At 40.0% G+C, this 24,818-nt stretch overlaps 1 protein-coding gene across 2 annotated transcripts in view; it reads right to left on the reverse strand.

The window, feature by feature from the left end:
- The window catches only part of LOC121963003 (FERM and PDZ domain-containing protein 4-like), a 52,636-nt gene that overhangs the window by 20,447 nt on the left and 7,371 nt on the right, over positions 1-24,818 (reverse strand). For both annotated transcript variants that reach the window (XM_042513359.1, XM_042513360.1), the window contains exons 2-3: positions 8,646-8,768; positions 1,808-1,959 (exon numbers count right to left, since the gene is read on the reverse strand). In XM_042513359.1, the coding sequence (XP_042369293.1) occupies positions 1,808-1,959; positions 8,646-8,768 (275 nt within the window). The remainder of the gene's footprint in view (positions 1-1,807; positions 1,960-8,645; positions 8,769-24,818) is intronic.

Below are 24,818 nucleotides of genomic sequence, written 5' to 3' on the forward strand. Positions count from 1 at the left end.
GCGTGCACTGATTAGCACTCTGCAAACAGTAAGGAGGAACTAATAAAGTCATTCAGAGAAATCTTTCATCATGCAAACTCTGGGATTCCTGTACTACACTAGCACAGCTAGAGTCAGGGTTTGTTTTCCTACTTTGCTATGTTACACTTATTTCATTTTCTCTTTTAACATCATATAATCCCATCGAAGTGGACTGTTTTTGGTGCAGGCTTTGAGCACTGCTCTTCTTGCTGTCAATCAAAACATCCATAGGGTTGACTCGACCTTTGAAGCACAAAATAATCCCTCACGTTGTTTCAAAAATTACAAACTTGATCCATGTGGTATTGTTAAGGGAAGACTCTGCAGGTAAAGACAGTCTTTTAAAGTGAATTTTGTGAATATAACCATGTGCTCGCAGGAAGCGATGCAAAATTCACAGGCCAGTCACTCGAAGAAAACCATGAATATAAAACATTTGCACCTTTCACACATATCATATCAATGTTTCTACAGTGCTGTAGTATGAGTTGACTTTGTCATCAGGTGGACATGGGGACGGTGTGTCACCTAGGCAAGATGCATGCCAAGCTGCAGACCACTGTTTGAGAGCAAAGGCTGTTTTTTAGTGAGTCATCACTGTGTGCCCCCGGGAATTAGTGCCACGACAGGCATTTAAATTTCATGCTGGCATAGTGCCACTTAAAGCACTTGTTTCATAGTGTCTTAAAAATCAAGTATTTTACGCCAAAACAGGATCTTCACCCAGAAGAGATGCCCGCCAAGCTTTAGGATGGAAAAACAACAAAACCAGTTTTGCTTTAGCCACAACTGTGGTTGTTTTTTAGTGACCCGCCACTCTTTTTCCAACGGAGATAATGCGATGACAAGGGGTTTGTTTTTTACAGAGACATCACTGTCTTTCCAGGGGGAATTGTGCTCTATAAACAGTCTTTCCCGAATCATAACCAAGTGGTTTTTGTCGTAAACCTAACCAAACATTAACCGCAGTGTGTCAAAATGTACGGTATTAACGCAGCCACTGATTTTTTCTGCATGACGTGCGCAGTTACCAGCAGAAAATGCAGAAAGTGAAAAATGGTGAAAATGGTGTTTTGATAATTATATTCACATTATACGACCTTTTATTCCAGTTTCAATATAAAGAATATTGGCCAAAAACATGAGGAAATACAAATCTCTCTGTTTTAAATAAACGCTCCTGTTTCCCTTTCAAAATAAAAGCCCTCTGACAACGTTTATGTCGACAGAATCCTGTCAGTTGTTGGCACAAGGCATTTTATTGCGAAATATTTTCAGGACCATATTGTTGACCGCAGGATCCTGCACGTCTTCATAAATGAGTGGAATATGTGCTAATAATTGTGGAAATGCAGTAGTCATAGCAGCAGGCAGCTCTGCAGCAGTGTCACAGCAACAACGCTGTCAGTCTGAACATGGCGAGCGTGCAAGACGCAGCAGTTTGGGAAGGTTGCTATCATGCGCTGCTCATGCATGCAGTGTGTCCTGGGCGTTTGGGGCGATGGGGTTTCAGTCAACAAAGTTAAGGTATAAGCATGCATGTCTAGTGAAACCACTTGAAACAACAAAGTAAACAAGCTAAAGGCAAGTAAGAGAAATGATTTGAGTTGACACATTGTTTTCTTGATAGTTGTTTTACTCTTGAGGAATATCGATTGTGTGATACCAATATTGATAGTTATTTCTATCAAAGATAAGCTTTAAAGCCCCAGCATGTTGGATTCGACCATCTTTGACTTTGGTGACTCCCTGTGGTAATATCAGAAAAGACACTGCCACAGCCTACCTGGTGTGACAGAGCGGACCACCACCGGTTTCTCACTGCCTGCCACAAAGCCGAAGCCCAGGACTGGGTCCCGTCTCATCTCCACCAGGCGAGGGGTGGGTGGGACCCCATCCAGGTGAACCTCCTCCAGGGAGCTGCTCTGGGACACTTGGCTGGAAAATACAGGAGAAGAGGAACATGGTGACTGAGACAAGTTCAACCAATACTCTCTGTGGTAAAACAAGGACATCGTACAATTCCCCTTGACTTTGATTCACATACAGTTTGCTGACGCACTTGTCCATGATGTAAAAGTGACTCAGCTAGTTTCACTTCAGGAGGACATGTAGCAGGTAATGAGCACCATAACAGTTACTGGGATCAGACCTGTGCTGCTTGTTAGAGGAGGGTCTCTTCAAGAATATGATATACTGCACATTAAAATCGAATCAATTCAGTCATCCCTACAGTGGGAATTAGTTTGAGCTCTGAAAGAAAACATTAAACTTATAATAAATGATTTGAGCTATCCAATCAGCTGCTCATAAGTCAGAGCCTTGGCTCAGGTTTGGTCATTAGCAAAACATTTTACGCTTAAGAGCCACTTTTAAAAGAGAGCACAGGTCGCGCATTCATAAAACACCTCAAATGTGCAATCTGGAACCAATTTGCCTCTGACATCCCTACAGGAGTCTGCAGACTACTCCAAATCAGAGCACAATGATCATGTTATCAAGTCACAATGATATAATATTAAGGTGTAAAGGTAAAAAAGGTCTGTTAACTGCTGCTGATGATTGCTATTATCATCATATTTTCACAATATCATGTATATGGCCATCAAGTGCATTTCAATGGTCATTTAAATCTATGTGGACTTGATTTACAAAACCCTGAAACGCTCGGTTTGTCAGGTTAATGCTTAGGTAGCAGACTGGTCTCACACCAACATGAAAACAAAGCCCATGTAAAGCAAATGAGGATCTTTTGTCTTGTTCAACCCCCCCACGTAAGCAGATGGGACATTAGCCAAACTAAAAAAAAATCAAAATTCACATCCAATAAATTTTAACTTGTTACTATGCTAATGTATGTTCAAATGCTCATTTTTTGGATAAGTTTGATGCTATAAAAAGTTGTTTTGTTTTTATTATGATTGACAGCTGTGTGTGCAATTTGGTGTGCTCGCGATCAATAATGCTGCTTGCAACTGGTCGGATGGGTGTATAGGTGGGAACCTGATGCTGCAGAGATTGCTACAGTGCAGACTGTGTTAGACACACAGTTTAAAGCAGTTAAGAGTATGTCAATTATGTCCAGAGCATAGTTATTTTAACCAAAACCACAATCTTGCTGCGACCATTCGTAATAGACTTAACACTCACGTAGTTTTCTTGTTTCCAGCTTGTTATTTCAACACATTTCATGCAAACACGACATGATGCCTTTTTAAGAGGTTGGGTCTATTTCATGTATTTCTGTGAGGCTGTGTTGTCAGTGGATAAAGTAATGCATGCTCAAAACATTAAAGCAAGAACTTTCGAAGTTGAGCAAAAGTCCATATAAGTTACTACTTATTTGATTTTCCCCGCAGCTTATCAGGTCGATTTTACTCAGTATATGTATGTTAAACAATGCAAAATGGTGTGTCTGGAAATAAATCCTTGCTCTTTGCGATGGACCGACGCCAAGCCATGGTGGCATTTCCCTGATTAAAGAGAGATCTGTTGCTGGCTGTATGGGTTCACCAACATTTAATGCAGCGTTAATGTAGGTTAATATTGGTGAAATATCACATTGTCCTTTTCGTTGCCTTATTGCAAGTCACTCAGGATGAGAGCACCACTAAAATGTAAATGTACCATATTAAATTAAACCTTCCTGCTCGCTGAACCTCAGACGTCTGTCTCGACCGGGACACTGAGAATGCTGAGTGCCTGTTAATTAAGAGGTGATATATGCTTTCAGTGGGGTTAACTCATTCTCCCTCTGTCTCTACTTCTACCTCCCTCCCTTCTTCACAGCTTAAAAAGCTCCCTTGGCAGCCATCGCCTCCTCTCTGCACATTAAGTCCAGTACAGGGTGTCCATTGTTACCTGGCCAACTTCCATTCCATCTTTGTCTGCCTCAACTGTCCATATAGCAGAGCATAATATATTTTCCTGCCTCATCTGTCCTACCCTTCACATAGTCACAGATGCTACGACACTAAACTTTCTCTCTTATTTTATCAGGTAATATTTTGATATTTTGCCTGACCAATGTGGTTTAACCCATGAATATTTTTAATGTGTATATATATATTAGTTATACACCTGCAGCTTTGATGAAGTATGTTCCAGCCATACACATTGCGACTTTATATCCAACCAATCCGGATCAGTCTCAATCTCTGCCACCTTCTTTCCCTTTTGCGCTTTCTCATTCTCTCCCTCATCATTGCATTGATCTGTATTGTAGATACGGCACCGAAATCTCAAACTAAATCTGTCTGTAATGAAGCATGTTCCAATCTGTGATGTGGGCTCATCTTCCCTGTCAGGGTCAGTGGGGTTTAATCCCAGCGCTGCGATGTCAGGGGGTCAGGGGAGAGCTGAATACAAAAAGGTCAAATCCTGGTGTTGCCGCCTGTCAGGATGGGGAAAATCACGCAGAGCCAAATGGTTTCAGAAGCCTACACTTTATTGTATTTAACAGGCTATCGACAAATTTTTCAGGGATACCGACATGGAAAAATGCTGAGAATAATATTACATTTCAGGTTTAAGTCCATTACCAAGAGAAAGTTTTAAAGAACTTCAATGGATGAGTCAAAAAGATGTAATACAGTCCAGGGCAAAGAGTAGTACGTTACAGTTACATAACAAGCTTAACAGACCTAGCTAACCTAGACTTAGCCATCTGGCATCACATACTTTAACTGTGCATATGAGAAGGTCTGGGTGACAGATATTATGCGACGATAATAATTTGGCAAGGTTTTTTCTATTTTGTTTTAAATTGTGCCTTATTTTTTTGCCAACCCAGGCAATGTTGCAAACAAGTGGGGAGAGTTCATTTATAGCACTGCCAGATTTGCAGGATTTTTCTCACAATGGCACTTAGACTTTTCAAGCATTTAACTTTGTTCAGACAGGCCTATTAATCTCGTCACTCCCCTAATTCGACGCTTGCGTAGGAGTACGCATCACTGTCTGGTAGACATCTTGAAGTGGATGTCAAGAAGCTACCTAAAAAACGAAGCTGTGGTGATAACAACTAAGATTCGCCCGGTCCTCACTCAGGAGCTACCTCTTCATATGATACATCAGACCATGCACTAAGTAAAATCCTAAACATGCACCTATTTATGTGGTAAGAGTTCACATGTAACAATGGCCATTTGAAAGACCGTTTGTTCAAATAAATCAACCCAATTGCCAGAAAAAATGTTAGCACTATATGCTTTTGCAAACAATAGATATGTTAAATGTGTGTGTTTTGTATGTGTATACAAAGGATATGTTAAAAGGTGAAATATCGGAATTGGCCAACATGCTGATTTTTGCAAATATCACAATGAATCAATGTTATGTATCCTGAAAAGCATTGTATTTTATGTCTCCATTTGCTGATGGGCCATCACAATAACAGTACGCATAATGTGAAGTTAATACTTCTGTAGAAGCCACTTAATCACTAAAACTAGGTGGGAAAAACTGGATATATATTGATACTGGTATCAGTCATCAGCCAAATGAGTTGTGAAAATCAGCATATTATTATTAGAAAAATACCAGCTTTTGTAAGCTACAAACACAGCTGAATATGTCCACAACTCTCATTAAAAAGCACCCACATTCATCGCTACAATCACTGCTGGAAACGTTCTGAACTCTAATTTAAAAAAAAAAAAAAACAACAACAAAAAACACCTGCTTTTGTCACTACAAAAATGGCTGGACGTGTCCCAAAACTTGTTAAAAAATACCTGCTTTTGTTGATACAACCATGACTGGACATGTTTTCAACTCTCATTAAAAAAATACCCTCTTATGCACAACTAACACAGCTGGGCATCTGCCATACCTGCTTTTGTTACTACAAAAACTGCTCCAACCCACTTTTGTTGGAACAGTGGTCGGATGGTGTCTGCTGAAAAGCTCTGCTTATGCATTTAAACTATGTCATGCAAAACGGACAAATGCGACATATCCATGGTTTGCAAAACATACAGTTCCAATGTTATATTCTGGAGACTGGGCTGGATGAATATAGTCAAGCTGTGTGTTTTTTAAGGATTTCAAATACACTGACACTTGAGTGGAGAACAGCACGTAAAAACCTGCTAGATCGTGTTAGGTAAGGTTAGGGGAGTTATCCGTCCAGTATAATCATATCATCCATTGGCTTTACCCACTCTCGCTCTCTTTTGTCTTTCTTTCTTTCTCTGTCTCGCAGAAATCCAATTGTGATATCTAATCTCTGTCACACCTCATCTGAAGCCAACAGCTTTTCACTGAGAGCAAAGGTACATAACCAGAGCTGTCTCCCATGTCATACGTGACCCCTCATTATAGGGAGAGCAGGGGGAAGAATTTTATTTGTTGGGGGGGGGGGGGGGGCGGTGCAGAGGAAAGAGGAGAAAAATAGCAGAATGTATAGAAAGGATGTATAGGATGATATAAGGTAAGGTTATAGCATGAGATAAAATAGACAGAAAGAACAGAAGGCAGTGGTATTGAAGCTTATCTTATTATGCCCAGTGTTGCTCATGTTACTTTGTCAGTGCCGCATTTGTCCAGTGAAGCCAAGCAAACCAGCGATGGGAGAGCAGAGAGACCAAGGGAAGGGAATTGATGTCAAGGGGTCAAAGCAAAGAGGACAGAAGAAAAGGAAAGGTCAAAGACAAAAAGGAGGAGGCAGGAGGAGGCCATATAGCTCTAAAGAGAGGAAAATAGATAGCAAACAGATGATTAAAGGAGACATAAGGAAGTGCAAGACAAGAAGGTGAAGAAAGAAAACACGATGGCAAAGGGAATGAAAAAGAAGAAAAGGAATGGTAAACGGCTGGAAAATGAGAGCAGAAGTGAAGAAGGAAACCAACAAAGAAAAGGTACACATATGCATACAACATCAATTAATTCACAGCATAGTTTTACCATGGCATAAAGCAATTTGTACATCAAAACACCATGTCAATGCAGTTAATTGGATCACAGCTTATCAAAATCAGACACGTCTGCCTGTTCTGCAGCAGCAGCTGGATTCATTGTGCAAAACGTTCTGTATGCCAAGCCCTCAATGCCAGTCCAATTTGAGGATTTGCACATTTACCTGGCTGAAATTTTCCTCCTGCGTAACAGATTTACACAGACAACAGGCACTGCACACACAAGTGGAATGCAAAATTACCTGAAAAAAACGAGGTAGGAGCAGGCGGAAACTTTTTTTTTTTTTTTTACATTTTAACTCTGAAATAGAGTCCTCAGAGTTCTCAGAAGTGCCGTTCTTAAGCCCAGATCAGACCAAAGTTTTGCAAAGAGAATAATGCAAAGATAGTTACAGCAGTGTGTGGTGACCCATCTCAGCTCGACTCAAGCTAGCGGATGGTGTCGCCTGTGACTCAGCTTGTTAAGTTGCCAGTGGCTGGTTTTAGAACATAGGCAGCGCCACCTTTTTCAACAGCAAATCAGCTTTTGTCATCTTGTTACAAACTTACAGCAGATGGCGTGTAGGCTTGCTGTGGCAAGTCTGTGTCAGTCTCCGTCCATACAGTTTGGGGAGGCTTTGTAGTGATGATTGCACATCATCGAAACCAACACCTCCTCACTCCCAGCTTGTCAAATACCAACGTGTCAAACTGTGACGGTCTAAGTACCCGTTTAGGGTCAGCTTTAGACACTCAGGGATGATTTCAAAATTAATTTCAGTATTCACAGTAAATGTACAGTTTCCGCTCATTACATGCATGCAGTCTCTTTTTAAATCAACTTAAACCAATGGAAATTTACTTAATTTTTAGATTTCGACAATTAAAGTACTTGGTTAGGTTTGGGAAAAATATTATGGTTTGGTTTTAAATAAATATGATTTAGGGTCATTTTCTGTATGTGAGTCACATGTGTTTTTCCACTGACACACCGCAGTTAAGTAGTGGTCCTGACTCCATTTACTCTAATGGGAGGAGTGAATGTGAGCACATATGACAGATTCTTTAATTCCAAATTACTGACATAAATACTGGCCACATGCAAGCCACACAAGCCACATATGTTCTTATATCTGCACATCTGGGTTCTCGGCATTTTTCAGACAAATCAGGAGAAAATTAACTTTGTTGAAGACTTTTCCGTCTCAGCAGCACATTCTTCTAAGATCCGGCAACAACTGATACGATCTTGTGCTCGTCTGACATCAGATATTAAGATAGCAGATAAAAATCAGCGGCGAAATAATTAACTTTCTGCTGTATATAGTGCTGGAATGTTTTTTATCTGCTTTCATCCACCAACACGATGTTCACAACACTGCACTCATTTTGGAGGATTTAGTATTATTATTATTATTATTATTATTATCATTGGTTTACTAAGGTCACATATGTCATATACATCACATGACGCACTACATGCCATTGTTAGTTGCCGCTGACTTTTGGTACCACCCTCCCACACAAAGTTGACTTTCTTGCTCTTTGTACCACATCAGTTGCTTGGAGCTTCTAAATAATGATGCTAAAAGGTGTGGAGGTACGTTGGTATCACACGCCAAGGGCCACTGTCCAAGCGTCTGCATTTTTAATCAGTTTGAAGTGAGAACGCCTCGTCCAAACATGTAAGCACATGCATTCTGGTGTTTATGATCACACTGTACATACGTGGTGAGGCAGTCCCGTCCCTCCCTGGTGCTGGTCATGCTGTCCCAGCTGTATGGGGACCCCTGCAGTCCACCCCAGGAGCCTGGGCCAGGGGGCGGCCAGCCCGACATTTTGTTCTTATGGCTGAAAGAAAAGAACAAGGAGGGAAAATTAGTATCTGTTGATGTTTTTGTTAATGTGGTGTGGGCAATAATTAAAGCAATTCTCAAATACATTTTTCCAGAAGTGAAGTAAAACCACAATATTCTGATGGAGGTTCAACTCAGCATTTTGAATCATAGCAGTTATGCTAGTCAGAATGTCATTTTAGAAGTACCACAAGAGTATCACCTGCACACAGTTACTTCTAAGAAAACAAATATTCAGTCGTATTTATACGAAACTACAGGTTTAGACTTTGAAAAGCTGCAACAAATCTTTAGACTGGCTAGAGGACTTTTATGCAGGGAGAAGATCCACAGAGAACACAACTCATGCATAAACATCACAGCACATGTACCCACTGATTCATAATTTAAGAAAAGAATCAAAGGTGAATAGATAAATCTTTTTTTTCCCTTCTCTTTGGATATAAAACACTCAGACACCCTGGTTAGATCCCTCTCAGCCCCATTAGTGTGACCTCTTGCCTCTCTGCGTGTGGCTTGCAGTGTGAGATAGCACTGCTTAGTGCAATCGACCGCAGTCAAATAACAGCTCATCGGGTCCGTAGATAGCCGATCAATAGCTGCGTGCACAGGCAAGCGCTGTGGTACATGCTCTGAGACTGTGCGCGTGCAGCGGGGGAAAAGCACTGATGTGACAGCGGATTCGGTTATCGCAGATTACTCAAACAATGTCACTGTGGGTTTCAGGAGAGAGACAGGGGGAGGAGATAGGAGTCCAGTGTGTCACCTCAGCATGATTTGTGCATCCCATAATAAGAATTGAAGAGACCACCCTCCTGAATCAGCTGTGATGCTACAGTGACTAATCATGCACAGATCATAAAACTCTCCTCAGAAATGATCCTGAATGCAGTAAAAAATCATCAAGCCGGAGTAACGCCACTGAATTCAATTATCTATGCACTTCATTTTCATATTTGATTTATTTCGGAGAACACTTCCTTCCACAGCCATAAACCGTGAGGACATCTTTATTGTCCTGACCTCAAATCTGTGATAGCGAGTTGATGCATAGCTACAGTAACAATGAGTAGATTAATGGCATTGCAGTGCCAAGATTTAGACTGATATTTTGTAACACAGCGTATTCTCCACAGCGTGCTTTGCATCAGAAAGACGTCACACGTCACAGCCTCAGCTCTTGGGCGTCTGGCACTGAAATCAAAGGCCATAATTGATTCTGCAGTCGATGCAAATTCTTAAAATAGACGAAAATGCGTACTAGATGAGGACGTCATCACCGTAGGAATCCAGCTGATCAATTCCCATATTGTGCTGCTGATGGGCTGAATACATCAGTCAGTCATGTCATTTCTTGCAGGGCGTGAAAAAGAAACTTGGCCTTGGATGAAAAGTGTAAAACAAGCTCACTGAAGTGCAGTGAAGCTGCTGGTGGAAGTGTCAGACCCTCTCAGTCATTCTGAGGAAGAAAAAAAGCTTTCCAATGATACTTCACTTGTCTCAAGAAATACACACACCATCCATGCTTCCATTAAGAGCGACTTCAAAGAAAGTGAAACAAAGAAGGCAATAGATCCATTTCAACACTCCCAGGCTTTTGAGTTAAACTCCCCTGGATTCTGTTGCCACGCACAGTTTCCAGTCAGACGCTCGAGCTTCTGCTGATCTTCAGTCATCCGAAAGAAAAACAGATCCACCGCCACTCTAGAATCCCAATCAGAGGGTCTTGTGCTCAAAATATACAGAGGCCGCGGCGTTAACGGCTGTGCAGATCTCCAGTGTGTAGCCAGACATTCATCTGTGTTTGTCATTGTGCTGCTGCCGAGAGCAGCTTTGGTCCAAACTGAACTAAACTGCTGTGGCCTCGCCTCCTTTATCCCATAATCCCTCTCATCACAGAGAAAACAAATCCATGCTGTGTGTGTGTGAGAGAGTATGAGTATTTGTGTATGAGAAAGGGAGAGAAAACGAGAGACAGGGAGAGACAGAGTGTGTGCAACTGTGCATGTACTGTATAAGCAAGTGTGTGTGTGGAGTAAGAGGCTTTTCAGAGAGCAGCGACGTGTGTGGAAACATCGCTCCATCTCTGAGCTGGAGCCACACAGCGCAAAGTGTTGAGAGGAAACTGACTCTTAAAGTTCACCTGGATGGCATTAATATTTCACTCTTCACTTTCAGTCTTCCTCCAGCAAAAAAAAAAAAAAAACATTTTTATGTCAGAATGAGACAGAAAAGGGCAAACGGTTCTGCCAGTGAGACAAAAATTATAGTTGAGTGATATTGCCATCCCCATGGCAAAAACTACACTTTAAGACCCACTTGTAGGCATCATATGAAGATATTTACTACATTCTCAAGGTCCTCTACCTCCAAGCCATGAGCCGATTATGAGACCATGGGCCCCTGGGAACCGGCATGCCAAAGGCCCGACCACCTCTCTCACATAGGAGCAAAACACACGCCATTGTCCATTCTATGTCTCTTTGAAATTCCTTTGCATCTTTTTTTAGTTATTTTGTCTCTCTTTAAAGTTCAATTTTAGACTCTGACATATATCTGTGTCTTTTTGGGATTATTTTTGTGTCTCTTCGTAGTTGTTTTGCTTATCTTTGCAGTCATTTTACTTTGCATCTCATTCTCTTTTTTTGTCTTACAGGTATAATTGTGTAATTTTTGTTTGTTTTGTGTATTTATAGTTTCTTTGCATGTCTGTTGTTGTTTTGTGTCTCTTTTAAGTTAATTTGTCTCATTAAGGTATCTGTGTGTTTTTTTTTAGTCATTTTTTGTTTCTCTAAAGTCTTTTTGATTCTCGTTATGGATTTTTAAAAATCTTTTGTGGTACTTGCGTGTCTTTGTGGGCTTTTTGCATGTCTTTGAGGTCATTTTGTGTCTCTTAAGTCATTTTGTTTCTCTTTGAGGTATACTCATGTCTTTTCTAATCATTTTGAATCTTTTTCCTGGTTGGTACACATTAATTTGCATGACATTTTACAGGTTAAGGCCGGGGGGCCCCTGATACTGAGGGCTTCTGAGCCTGTGTCTGGTGGGCCCATTCAGTGACTCATCAGTGCTCCAAGCTGCTCTCTATCAGCAAAATGTAGGGATTTACATGAGGATTCAAGCTCAAGCACTATCAAATTGCACTAAATGAGCACACAAAATCAGATAGCTGTGTTTACCATTGATAACAATGGCAGTCAAACTAATTTTACAGCTGCGTGCTAAAGTACCACCGAAAACTGCACCCTCAATCTTTTAGTTGGCATGGTTTAGGCTTCTTCTTTTTTTCTACCTCAGATATTTTTCTAAAAGTGCAAAAGGTGACTTACTAAAGAATCTCTGTGCGGGAACTTACGAACAGAGACAGATCACAACACAAAGTATTGTTGCTAGAAATGTAACCCCTGCACTCAACATCCTGAAAGTTGTCTTCTCGATGAACTATGCAGCAGAGTTTTTGTCCAACTGATGTTGCACAAACTTCCTGTGTTAACATAAGGTCTTTACCCCTGTTTCCCCACTATTCTGATGCTTAAACATACCAGGAATCCAAATGTAAGTGTTCAAATGTAGTGGCAGGGGTCTTTGTTCTTAAGGGTGCTGAAAAGGCCACTGTAAGGTACCTCCAGGGATCAATTTCTCTCTGTCATCCACGCTACTGCTAAAAATCTAAACTTCATAACACAAAATCAATTTTTCTTTCCTTGAGTGAAAAGTCTGCACAGGATTAAAGAAAAAAACTTATGTTTCTGATACTTTTTAAATCGTAGTGGCACGAAAGACATTAAGGCAGCATCAGGATGACAGGCAGAAGCAGGCAGACACAATTAAGGCTGTGATATAGTATACTTGACTTAATATATAGATTCCACAGATTACATTCATAGATAATAGATCAATTAATATATTTTGACAGGTTGCTAGTATAAAGAGACTGCCTGTGCAAGTACTGCCAAGCTTGAGCCTCTGCCTCTGTCTTTAAAGGGGCCCTCCAGACACATCTAAAAGTATGTAAAAACACTCTACTTTGATTAAAGTTTGGTTAATGGGGTTTTCCCTAATAAAAGAGTTTTAAGAAAATCTATAGAGGAAACAGATCTACTCTTTCTCCCACTTATAACTTAAGCATGTAACGCACAGTCATGTGATCACAACTTTTACAATTATGTGGGTTGCATACAATTTCTGGTGCAATACTTCATAGGTCTACATACAAACAGTGCACAAGAGCAGCCTGCCAGCGGCTTCAGAATGGTGAGCATCTTTTATTTCTTTATGTTAGCTTGTTAGCTTGTAACCGGCAGTGGCTTGCACAGCGCTAGTGGATATGAAACACACAGTAATATCTGCTTGGATTTCACAGTGGGTTGGTCTAGTTTACATCCAAAAACTGCACACTCTCTCATGTTTGCTGTCAAAACTTTCATTATGCTAATACTAACTCTGCTCTCTGTGCTGACAGGTCCGCTCTGCACTGAAGGTTTCAGATTTATTTGCTGGTGGTGTATCAAAGTCTGCTCCCTGATATGTCTCGACATGTGTTAACCATATTAGACAGTGATTGGATTTTGTATGAGTGACAAAATCTGGCTTGCATGGAGTACATTTGAACCTCAGTTTTTAGGAAATTGTACACACATCGTCCCCTTCAGTAGAGGAATGTGAAAACACCTTTCCAGTGACATGTCAGTACAATCAGGGTCTGACATTTTAGCAGCCAGGAACATAAGAATTTTTGAGTGGAAAAGGGGGCTTTAACTAACAGACCAGTATATTTTCTTTCATGTTTTTGACTAACTTAGAATCCTGATGCTTGTTTTGCTTGTAAAACCTTCCCTGCATAATTAATTTGCCATGGCTAATTCCTCATAGACTGCTGTTACAGGTATCGATCCTTTCTGTCTTTTCATTAGGTTGTTAAAACACTAAAAAGAAAAAGAACAGATCACAGTAATTGACTGCACAGCAAAGCATTACCTTGTGCATAGGCATAATCACTGTGTGAGTTAAAAAGAGTAATTGCAGCTTTTCATCCAAATGTATTTCACCACAACACTACTAAATAGTAACAAAGATGGTGGTTACTGATGCTAGTCAGATTTTTTTTTCTTTGCTGCATCATATGTCAGGCCTCCCTATCACAGAAAGCGGTGGAGCCAGCTGGCAAAGACCTCCCCGCTCAGCCACCACATGCTCCAGTCAGCAAGAACGCACAGCCCCAAACACTGAGCTCTGGGTGCATTGCAACAAATGTTTTATTCCTCATACACTGCAGCTCTGATTTGGATTAATGTTCAGTGAAGTAATCCATTAGAGTTCAGCTGAGGTGATACCTATAGTACCATGTACACATGAGCCTAATATGTAAAGGCCCATCAGAGTGGATTATAATCCCTTTTTCTCTGACATTCATTACATTTCATCAGTAAATATGATGACATTCACAGAGAATTCTACAACTCATGATAACTAGAAATATTCCTTTATCTCCAATGATAACTGTCAAGCACTGGTCATCTGCACACAATTCTCCACACGGCGATTACACACACCTGGTTGAAAATCAGGAAAGTATCCTTTTAAGAGACTTTCATGTTTTGTTGTTTACCCTAAAATACTAGGGCTGACCTGAATGCTTTGATCCTCACCATGGTAATCGCTGACCAATAAAGTATTCAAACGCTCCATTTTCTAAACCATTACTTCAAAAATATCAGATAGCCCATGAATTAAGAAAAGAGTAAACCAACACAATTAATTGTGCATCAACAATAATTATAAGTTATGTTTGGTGGAGGTCATTAAAACATTGTGATAGTCCTAGTTCTGGGACTACAACAGTTTGAACATCCATAACAACTTTACAGCTACACTTTTTATCGAGGGTACCAGGGTAATGTTTACATCCCCGTCTGCCTTCACAAAACAAACAAACAAACAAACAAAAAACAGATCCCTGCATCACTTAATATATTTCTGATGCCACAATGGCAGTGCTAGACCAAGACTCGACATCTTTTACTTATATGCACTGCAGACTAACAGACCTGATACAGTTTGTGACTAATTTCTATATTTTGGACTCTACTGTGCCACTGAACCCTAACATTAGTCAGCCTCCATCTGACTGTCTCCTTAAATAAAAGTCAGGAGCAGAAACAGAACTGAGTCACTAGGGCATTTCCACATTGACCTTTACTAACACACATTTTCAATTCAAAGAGTTTAAGTTGTGATTTAAACATGACATTGGAGCAGTGCAAAGATCCCGCCCCAGGATTGAGGGCATTTAAAGGGCCGTTTCTGCCGATGGCCTGGCTACTTCTTACTGCTGGGAGTGAAAATAATTTAGTTTGACCTTCCTTTTTTGAATAGATCACCCATAGTCAACATGGGACATTAAATCTAAAACCCCTCAAGATCTTTATCAAGACTGACTGAATTTGCACAAAAAGGAGAGAGCTCTCCCAAGATGCTTTAGCCTACATTATGACAATACTCACTACAGCCAGTAGCGTAAAAACCACCTCCCCCTGCCAATTCTCACCACTTTACACTCTGCAGAACAACTAGGGTAATTTAAGCAACTTTTTTCCCTCGTCTTTTAAAAGCTCAGCTGCTGAATGTCCTGCACGCTGGCGGAGCTGAGGACCACTCTCAGAGTGTAAGGACATGTAGGTTAAGTGGTGGGTGGAGTGGTAATATATACACAGAAAATGTACATCGGGGTTTGGGTCACCTCCCTTACAGTTTATTCATTTTAACATGTCAGCTGAGTCTGCAATAAATAAAAAAGAATCATTCCTAGTCTTCCCTTTATGCACTGATATAATGACTTAAGTGCTTTTGGAAAATATACTGCAATCAAAGGTATTTCAGCTCTAAGGGCTAAGGAGATGAGATGCAAAGAGATCTCACACTACTCAACATGTAAATCTCAGAAAACAGATGAAGAAAAGAGGAAAAAAACTTTGTGCAGAACTTCCCAATTAGCCTGAAGTAACTCTTAGCATGCGTATTTCAAGCATCATCTTGTATCATCTTCAAACTCAGCAGGAGGCTCCATTAAAAACTCACATTCTGGTTTAAAGAGCCAAAAAACGAGTAAAAGAATACAGGATGTTTCTCTGTGGCTGTAGTTTAAAGATACCATAATACATGGTGTAACTGACTTCACCCCATAAACACTATAAGATAACAGTTTACAGGTTAATTGCGTGTCACACTATGCGATAATAAAATGTCAGCTGTAATCGGTGTCAGACAGGCAGCATAAATTTTGAGGCGTGTTCAACTGTGTGATGAATGCCCTGTTATCAATGCACCATGATTTAAATAGGAGAAAAAATACAGCAGAGACACAAATGCAAAAAATAAAGCTTTGGCTATAGTACTGATGACAGATATATACCATTGTAGTGTCTATGTATGTGTATATGTTCATCTAAAATGTGTGTATTTTGTTTAGCCAGGAAGGTCTCATCGAGATACAAGATCTCTTCTTCCGGGTTGCATGAAAATTTTCAGTGTATTCCCCCCTTATTTAATGGGATATTTCAACTGGTTTCCTTCAGCTTCCCACTTGAAGGATTTGCTGCTTTTCTCCATATGGGAACATAATTTCCAAAATGGGCATTGTGCTCGATTAAAGAAGACTTGACATTAACGATTGAGACCATGAGGAAAATGTTTACTGAGGTGTGTTTGTGAGGTTTCTTTGTGTTTTGACAATGCTAGGACTAACATGTGGTTTGGTTTTGGCAAAAAAATAATAATAAAAGACAAGAAAAAAAATCAGCAATGCAGCAGTGTCTTGGTAAAAACTGTTTTTTTGTGGCACTATCCTGGCAGGAAACGCTATGACATCTTGTAAAAAAAACAAAAAAACATCTGCTTTCCATGATTCTATCTCTGCACGAAACACGGCAATGTCTAGACAAAAACCAACAACCGCTTTTCATGCCACTATGTCCGGTGGAAAAACAGTGACAGGTTGCTAAGTAAAACCCCTGGTTGGTGACTGCAAAGCTGATGAAAACACAGCAATGACTCAGCAAAAAGAAACGCTTTTGTTTGTTGGTCTAGAACAGCAGTCTGCAATTTGGCAGACATCTTGCCAAGGTGACAGACCTTCCACCATCCCCTCCCCCTCCAGATGAGAAAGTTAGCACATAAGCATTGATACGGTGCATATGAAGTGTAGAAATGGAATGTATTCTTTGCAGAAATGTATAATGACAACATTTTTTCTGGCATTTGGGCTGCATATATAACCCCTTAGTTGAAGCCTCGTATCACATGATTCATTAATTATCAGAGGCACATAATGTCGTACGATTACACAGTTTCATGTAAATCTGAATTAACTGGATTAAGTGCTTTTGTCCAATCTGGCATTGATCTGTCACTAGTAATTTCCTAATTTGCTCACTAATGGACCTTCATTCCTCTTAGTCTTCCTCATTATGCTCATTAATGTTCCAACTTAACACACTCATAGCTCCTAGCAAGACAACTCCAGCCATCGCCTGACCTTCTTCTCCTCCAATCCTCATCCTCTTTCCATTGGTTGGCTCTTTTCACTCTTTAGTGCTCACTCAGTCTTTCTCCATGACTTTGTGCAGTTCATAAATGAAACATCGGTGCACGTTGTTAAAAGTTGCTCTGGAAGTGGTCTTACTTTATATAGCTTTACTATCTGAAGGCAACATGCTTTGGCTCTCAGTGCATTTCACACTGTGTGTGTGCGTGGAAATGTGTGCACATACTTTCTTTTTATGTAACCACTTGAACATTAAGCTCCGTTCTGCATGCTCTCTGAACATCTTGCAGAGTACAGATGTTTGCTAAACAAGCATAATGGAGTTTAAAAAAAAAGAGCAGAGCAAAAAACAAAACTGCAGGAGTTTCACAAAGTTGTTAATTTGCAGCAGAGGATCCGGAAACACTTCTGAGTACAAATATTCTCAAGAACAATCTCAGTCACTCATAAACTGAGGAGATAATGGATTCCTCCATTTAGATGATTAATTTTCCAACCATCCATCTGAAACTGAAAAGCTCTCCCATTTACCATCGAAAAACCACAGATTTCCATTCACAACAATCATGAGTAGCACTATAGGCCATCAATACTCTGGATAAGCCATTGTTTCTAAAGCTAAAGCGTGCAGGCTTCTGGTGTCAGACCTGATAATCAGACTGAATTGCTATTTTGCTTCACTTTATTGTTCAGTCTGATAATGTGCTCATTTTAGCAGATTTCTGTTCGCAAAGAGGGTTTTATAGTTTTTTTTTGTCAAAGCAAAATCTCAAGGGGCTGCAATCAGTGAATTTGCTCACGAGGGCAAAGTCAATCTACACAATTCAACTTTGGTGAATTTGGGAAGGCAAATGTGTTGCTGTGTTGCACCACTCACTTTATTTGACCTTATAAACGACTCCACAAGAGAGGAAGTTACGAGACATGAGTTGATTGTACAAAGGCCTGTTTTAAATGAACAACGTGAACTTAATGTCCCATAACATCATTGTCCTTTTAGGAAGCTTGTTAACTGTCAGTCAGCTCAGCGTCAGTTAGCAAGGTCGTTGACTTATGCCTATGATACACTAGAAGACTTTGAGAAGACTTTTAAAAGGCTAAAGCCTAACACCCTCTGACATTATAAGACAATTTGAGTTTCTAGTCACAGGCTATAACATTTTGCAAAGACTTGGATCTTGCAGGGTCACTATTTGCAACAATTAGATTACTTTTCACATCTTGCACCTGGTGGAAAATATTACATGAAACTCCCTTTAGGTAGTATAACAATTCCAGCACGTAACTCTAGAAACACAAGATAAAGGTTGTCGATAAATATAAACTGCATTTGTGTAAAAACTTTACATTTGGGAACTGAGTACACATTATCTGTCTATTTAGCACAAGTATTTACCAGTGCTATCGCAAATTTCATCATGCAGCCCAAGTCTACATTTTTTCATAAAGTATTTTCACGTTCTATCTCAGGAAGATAATATCTCCATTCTTAATCCCACTAGCATAGTTCTGATTGGTTGATTGTTGTTGTTGTTGTTGTTGTTGTTGTTGTTGTTGTTGTCGGAAATTAGTATAGAACTATTTGAACTGCCAAAAAAAATAAATAAATAAATAAAAATAAAATATCCGCAGCAATTCTGTAGTCTGGAAATTATCTAGTGTAAAAAACACTCACGTTGAATATCTAAAAAGGTTATTAAATGTGTATTTTTACCCCGTCCTCTCACACATGTTCAGGCAACAATGCTCCAACATACGCAGTCATTTGAATTTCCCCGTCAGCCACCAAGTTGTGAAATCCATAGTCTATCAGCACCAACTGCAGAGGCAGTGAGTCACCACTATTCTGCTATTTTATGGTTGCGGGTAAATGTTGCATTTGTCATGTTGCACTGTGCTGCACTGAGCACTATAAAGTCCCTCCCCTGAAAATTAACTGTCCTCTGAGATGATAATAAAGACTGAACTGTGCTTGAGCTGATTAGTGGGATTTGGTTCTTTATATCCTCTAGAGATGAAACTCCTTACAAACACCGGCTGGTCTTTCTGATGTGGAAACATGCCAACGGCGTGTGATGATGGAATCAATTAAAAGCTCACATAAAAAGCTACTCCTTACAAAGACATCAAAGTAGGTGAGTGAGGGAGCTGCTTCATTGAGGCTCTCACTCAGCAGAGTTCAGGACCACGGACAGCTCCCCTTCTATTATACAGCACTGCTCAGGATGGGAATACTAATTTTCAATTCAGTGCGGTGCCAGGAATGTATTTTTTTGTCTACTAACACACAGATACACAGCAATACACAAGCACAAAGACACATCAGGGTTAGGTCAATAAGTACACAGTCAGCTGCATCAATCACAGCTGTCCAGCATGGTTAAACCTCCAGCCCCAGCATCCTCATTTTACAACGAAGCTCCCATCACCTCAAACAAACAGTGTATGAGAGCGGTTTCTGTAAACACTCCATCTGGAAAAGACTTTTAAAGGCTCCAGCTCTATTTGTTCACTCATCCGTTATCATTTCTTCCTCTTGACTTTTCTCTCCTCGTCCGTCCCCCCCCCCCCCCCCCTCTCTCTCTCTCTCTCACACACACTCACACACACACACAAGCACGCTGTGAGTGTACCAGACTAGAACTGGGCACACCCTGTCCTTTCCCAATGAGAAGATTTGGACTCTTCCTCAGGCTGCTCGCCAAACTCATGACCGTGGCAAAACACACACCTACACATCGAAGCTCAATGTCCTCATGCCCGCCTTACACCAAATGGCTTTTCAAGCGATTGCAAAACCGCGGACATATTTCCAATGTTGCAATACGATCATGAGAGATATACCTCCGTTTATTTGGGCTCTCATGATCTCTATCATTTGGTGTAAGGTAGTCAGAAAACCCATTAGTCTTAATGGAGTTGTGGGGAGCTCCTGTGAGATTGATCATTTGGTGTAAGGTGGGGAAAGAATCACACAATGGTTTCTGTATTATCTGATGGAAAAAACACACACTATTCATATGACACATATGAATAGTGATCACATATGATATGATCCCATGGATGGCCTCATCACGTTATGTACTTAATGTAAAGTTACATTCTCAAAGTGAGGTAAGATTTAGGCAAGTGAAGCTACATATGTAAGGTATGTACGGTGGGTTTAGGCACGTACTTGGCGTAAAGTTACACACATAACAAAAAATTATGTACTTGATTTAAAGTTATGTAGGTTAGGTTTAGGCAAGTAAAGTTATGTAAGGTGAGGTTTAGGAAAAGAAACACAGATGGGTGTTATGTACTTAACGTAAAGTTACGTACCTAATCTAACTTACTTCGTAAAGAGCAAAGATGCATCGGTTGGTTTAGGAAAAGGTACACAGTGACAACCTAATATAAAATAACTAATAAAAGTTCACTCAGATTCACTTGGAAGGCGCAAGAATGTCAAGTCTCAGTTCTTCTGAACTGTGGAAAAGAGGAGAAACTGTTTTGGAGTGAAGAGGAGTTGGTCTTTAGTAAGTATCTGATCCACCAACCATCAGTTGTTCTAGTGAGAGATCTTTATTTTTTTTAACGGTTGACCTCTCATTCTCTCTGTCTTCCTCTTGTATTTCTAGGGTTATGTGTTTGCACAACAAAAAGAGTTTGGTGTAATATTTTCGACCAGGAGCAGGACCGGAAATAATCTGAAAAAGAATTTAGCTGTAGTATTACAAAACGGTCCTGCAAGATCCCCAGTCTTTGTAAAATATTTTAGCCTGTGACTAAAAACTCAATTTGTCTTTAGATGTGAGAGGGTGTCACACTTTAATCATTTAAAAATCTTCAAAGTCTTCATGTGCTTGGTAGGCATTAACTGCAAATGACATTTAACGGCTTGAGACAAGCTCTTGAGCGTTTTCGAAACATCAGATTTCCCCTCAGGATGAAAGTTTTCTGCAGCAATTGGTTGGGGGACAGCAGGTGCAGCTACAAGTTTATTCATTTCAAAGATAAGATAGTATCAGATGAAGCCTCAAGTTGTCAGTGGTGAGGGTTAAAAGTACAGGATCTTTCTGAGAATGTGAGCAAACGAAAACAGAATATAAATCAGTTAGAAACCATAAAAACGGAAGATATTTAACAGATATTTAAAGATTTGTATGTAGGCTGCTGGGTAGGTTGACACTGAAAGAAAATAAGATGGGAAAAAAGTGTGAATTCTTCAATTAATCATGAAAACCTATATTACTTCAAACATACTTTCACGGATGACTACAGTTAAACTTTGGTATAAACATTAATTATTTATGCAGACTTTGAAGACATGCACATAAAAGTCTATTTTGTAAATTATGTGTCACCCTTTGGGAGTCAAAGTCAAAGCTTTGATTGACAGGATTGCTGGAGTGATAAGGGTGCTGAAGCTGAAGCAAGGATCAATAGTGACCCTTACAATGCAAATGGAGGTAGGGTTTGTTCAGCTCGAAGTTCATTATTGCTTTGGATGATATATTAGCTTTGGTCTTCAAGATACACTTACCTTTACCCACAAATAATTCTAAATGAAAGCGGTTACAAGGGCAGGTCACAAAAAGGAAAACTACATGAGGACAAGATAAAGCTGTATCAAGAAAAGATGAAAATGATGCAAGATATTTTGCTAAAGGAATAGGCTATCTTGCTTGTAGGTCAGTAATATCTGTCACTGTGCCACTGTATCTGCATCAGCCACAGACCTATAAACACTTTCCGGTGTTGCTTTTCAACCTTTTGCGGCACAGCAGTAGATCTCTGTTGGACAACACAGTCCACAGCACATCTCATTGATTCGTTGTAAATGTCATATAAAGCCCTGTGGAACCAGGGGGGCAGAAAACACAAAGGGCGGCGGAGCAGTGTTTAAAGTGATATTTTTAAAAGAAATCTGATTATTGCCTCTTTGAATTATGTTTATGCAGCTGCTGAAACAACATTTTTTTTGTATTTGGCTGCAAAAGAAAAGCACTTGAACTTTAGTCTGGGCGAGAGGAGAAAATAATATTGAGAATTTTCATTGCAACCGGCACCGATAATGGATCTGAGAATGAGCACCAAGGTGCAACTTAAGGAGCAGGATCAAACAGATGGATCCCACGAGACAACTAAAGGCAATTACTCACCAGTCACCTTACTTCCCCAGTCTGTCACAAAGAAAAGGATTGAAAAGCCAGGGCTTAGATTTTCCCTTTTTACAGACATTTTGTAAAGTATACTGCAGTGATCCTGCAGTTTCAGTAAAGGCATCATTATGGAGTGAGGTTTTTGCAGCCTTACAAGAGAAATGATGTCTCAATTTCTGCACATTCAATTGCAAAATAAGTTTTATTCATCACATAATGTTTGTTCTAGATCTCTTAAAAAATAATTTCGGTACCGAGGCCCTTTAATTTGATTCATATTCAGACATATTCAGACAGTACATTCACTGAGGTCATGCCTAAGGGGAGTTTCACTGCCAGTTAGTTTCTGGTTGGTTGACTGTACTCGCGTGATGTAGTGACGACCAAGCATTGACTACCTCTATTTGGTTCAAGTCAATCGTAAAGGTTAAAGAACAGTGTGTGTGTGTGTGCAGTGTGTATCTGCTTGCAGTTTGCACAAGATGTGTGTGTGAATGAATGCTAAATACACTTGAGTGACTTCATTTGTCGCTGGGTGTGCATTCAGTCCATGTCAAAACACATACAGGCTGAAAACATTACAGCTGGCAAGAACATCTGCACCCAACATTGAAGCATAATGCTGCAGGCTAAAAATACCACAGCAGAATAAGCGTTGCTGAACGCTCCCTAAATCAGATTACACAGGAGGATGGTGATCATTACGATGAATAAGAAACACTTGTCACTCATGTCTGGATTCTTGAATCATAATGTCTGAATGAAAATCCTGCAGTAAAAAGAAAGAAAGGAAATAAAGAGTGCAGTCGATGTGCCACGGATAAACATTTTGCCACACTGTCAAGTGTTTTATGAAGCATTTTGAGAAATGATGCACTTACAATCTGGAAGTAGAAGCCGCGCTCGACCAGTAGAGTAATGGGACTCACATATAGATACATGCCAGGTTTGGACACGTGTCCCTGTGCACGTGGATACATTTGTATGTACGCATACTGTACTGTATGGGGCTTTACAGTACACTGAGCGTGTGTGTGGGTGACAGCGTGGCTCTGAGAATACACAGTGGCACTTAAGTATTATGTGATAGCATTTGGAGCAGAACTAATCACTCCACTCGCCTCTTTAGCAAACAGATGTATCAGCAAACAGGCAACTGGCTGCAGTCAGTGTGAGCTCATCCATCATGTGCCTCGTCACTTAGTGACTTTACACATCGTTTTTTTTTTTTACTGTCTTTAGTTCTGTGTTATTTTTCAATTGCCCGAATTCCCAAGGCTACACCTTATAATTAGCTTACTACGTTCAGAAATGCACAATGTTGGCAAAGATAGCATATAGTTTTGTATTTTCTCTTTCTCACTGTTTCTCATTTAATCTTCACTCTAACAGACTGCTGGATATGAGAAGTTAAAAGTAAAAAAAATCTACTATATCTCAGAGGGAAAATGTACAGGAGCCCTGAGAGACAAGTATGAAAAAAAAAAAAAATATTGGCTAGGAATGAATTTTAATTGACACTAGTTTAATTTATTAATATGCTATTTACGAGACCTTAGCACAATTTCTAAGAATGACTGGTCTGATCAGAGGTGTCTTTTATTTACACCTGTGTCTTAGATGGAAAAAAATGAACTTTGAAAGATAAACCAAAACCTTTTGGCACCTGTTCTTAAGTCATGAGCTCAGGAGAGACTCCTCTCACTTGCCTCTCAGGGCTTTCATAGGAATGCCAGCTGATATGAAACCACCAGTGCACAGCAACTAAATATGCAACTAAATAAAAGCTCCCCCTGCTTGAAAAACTGCTATTCAGTTTGAAGGCCAAGGATTTATTAATTTCACATTTTGCCTGTCATGTTTGATTTATTTGTTCCACAGTGCTGTCTCTATTCCCTGCTGCAAACCAGAATGCTAGTGTGTATGAGAGAGAGAATATGAAATATTGGATAATGCAAGATATTTTTATCTTTCCCTCGGTTCTACAGGGACAGAATTGCCCACTGTATGTAGTAAAACAGAGCTAGAGCGATAAATTATGGAGTATGCACTTCCTAAGAGGCATGTACAGTACTGTGTTTGTGAAACATCCTCATACACTCATCTACTTGACAGTGTGTGAGTGGTCAAGCCTGCTGATACTTCTGTGTACTTGAAGCTTAGAAATCTCTTAAAGAAATACATTTTTTTTTAAAATTCTACATGTCATATCTAAAAGGTGATGAAATTCATGAAAGGATTAAAGGGGTAGGTATAGCAAGGTGCATAGGCTGTGTATGGTTGGCAATATATCCGTGTCACTCAGTCAGTGGGTTCAAATAGCTTTTATATTCCCTTGATGGTTTCCAGTGATTATTTT

The sequence above is a fragment of the Plectropomus leopardus genome, chromosome 24 (assembly GCF_008729295.1).
Source record: "Plectropomus leopardus isolate mb chromosome 24, YSFRI_Pleo_2.0, whole genome shotgun sequence".
NCBI lineage: Eukaryota > Metazoa > Chordata > Actinopteri > Perciformes > Serranidae > Plectropomus > Plectropomus leopardus.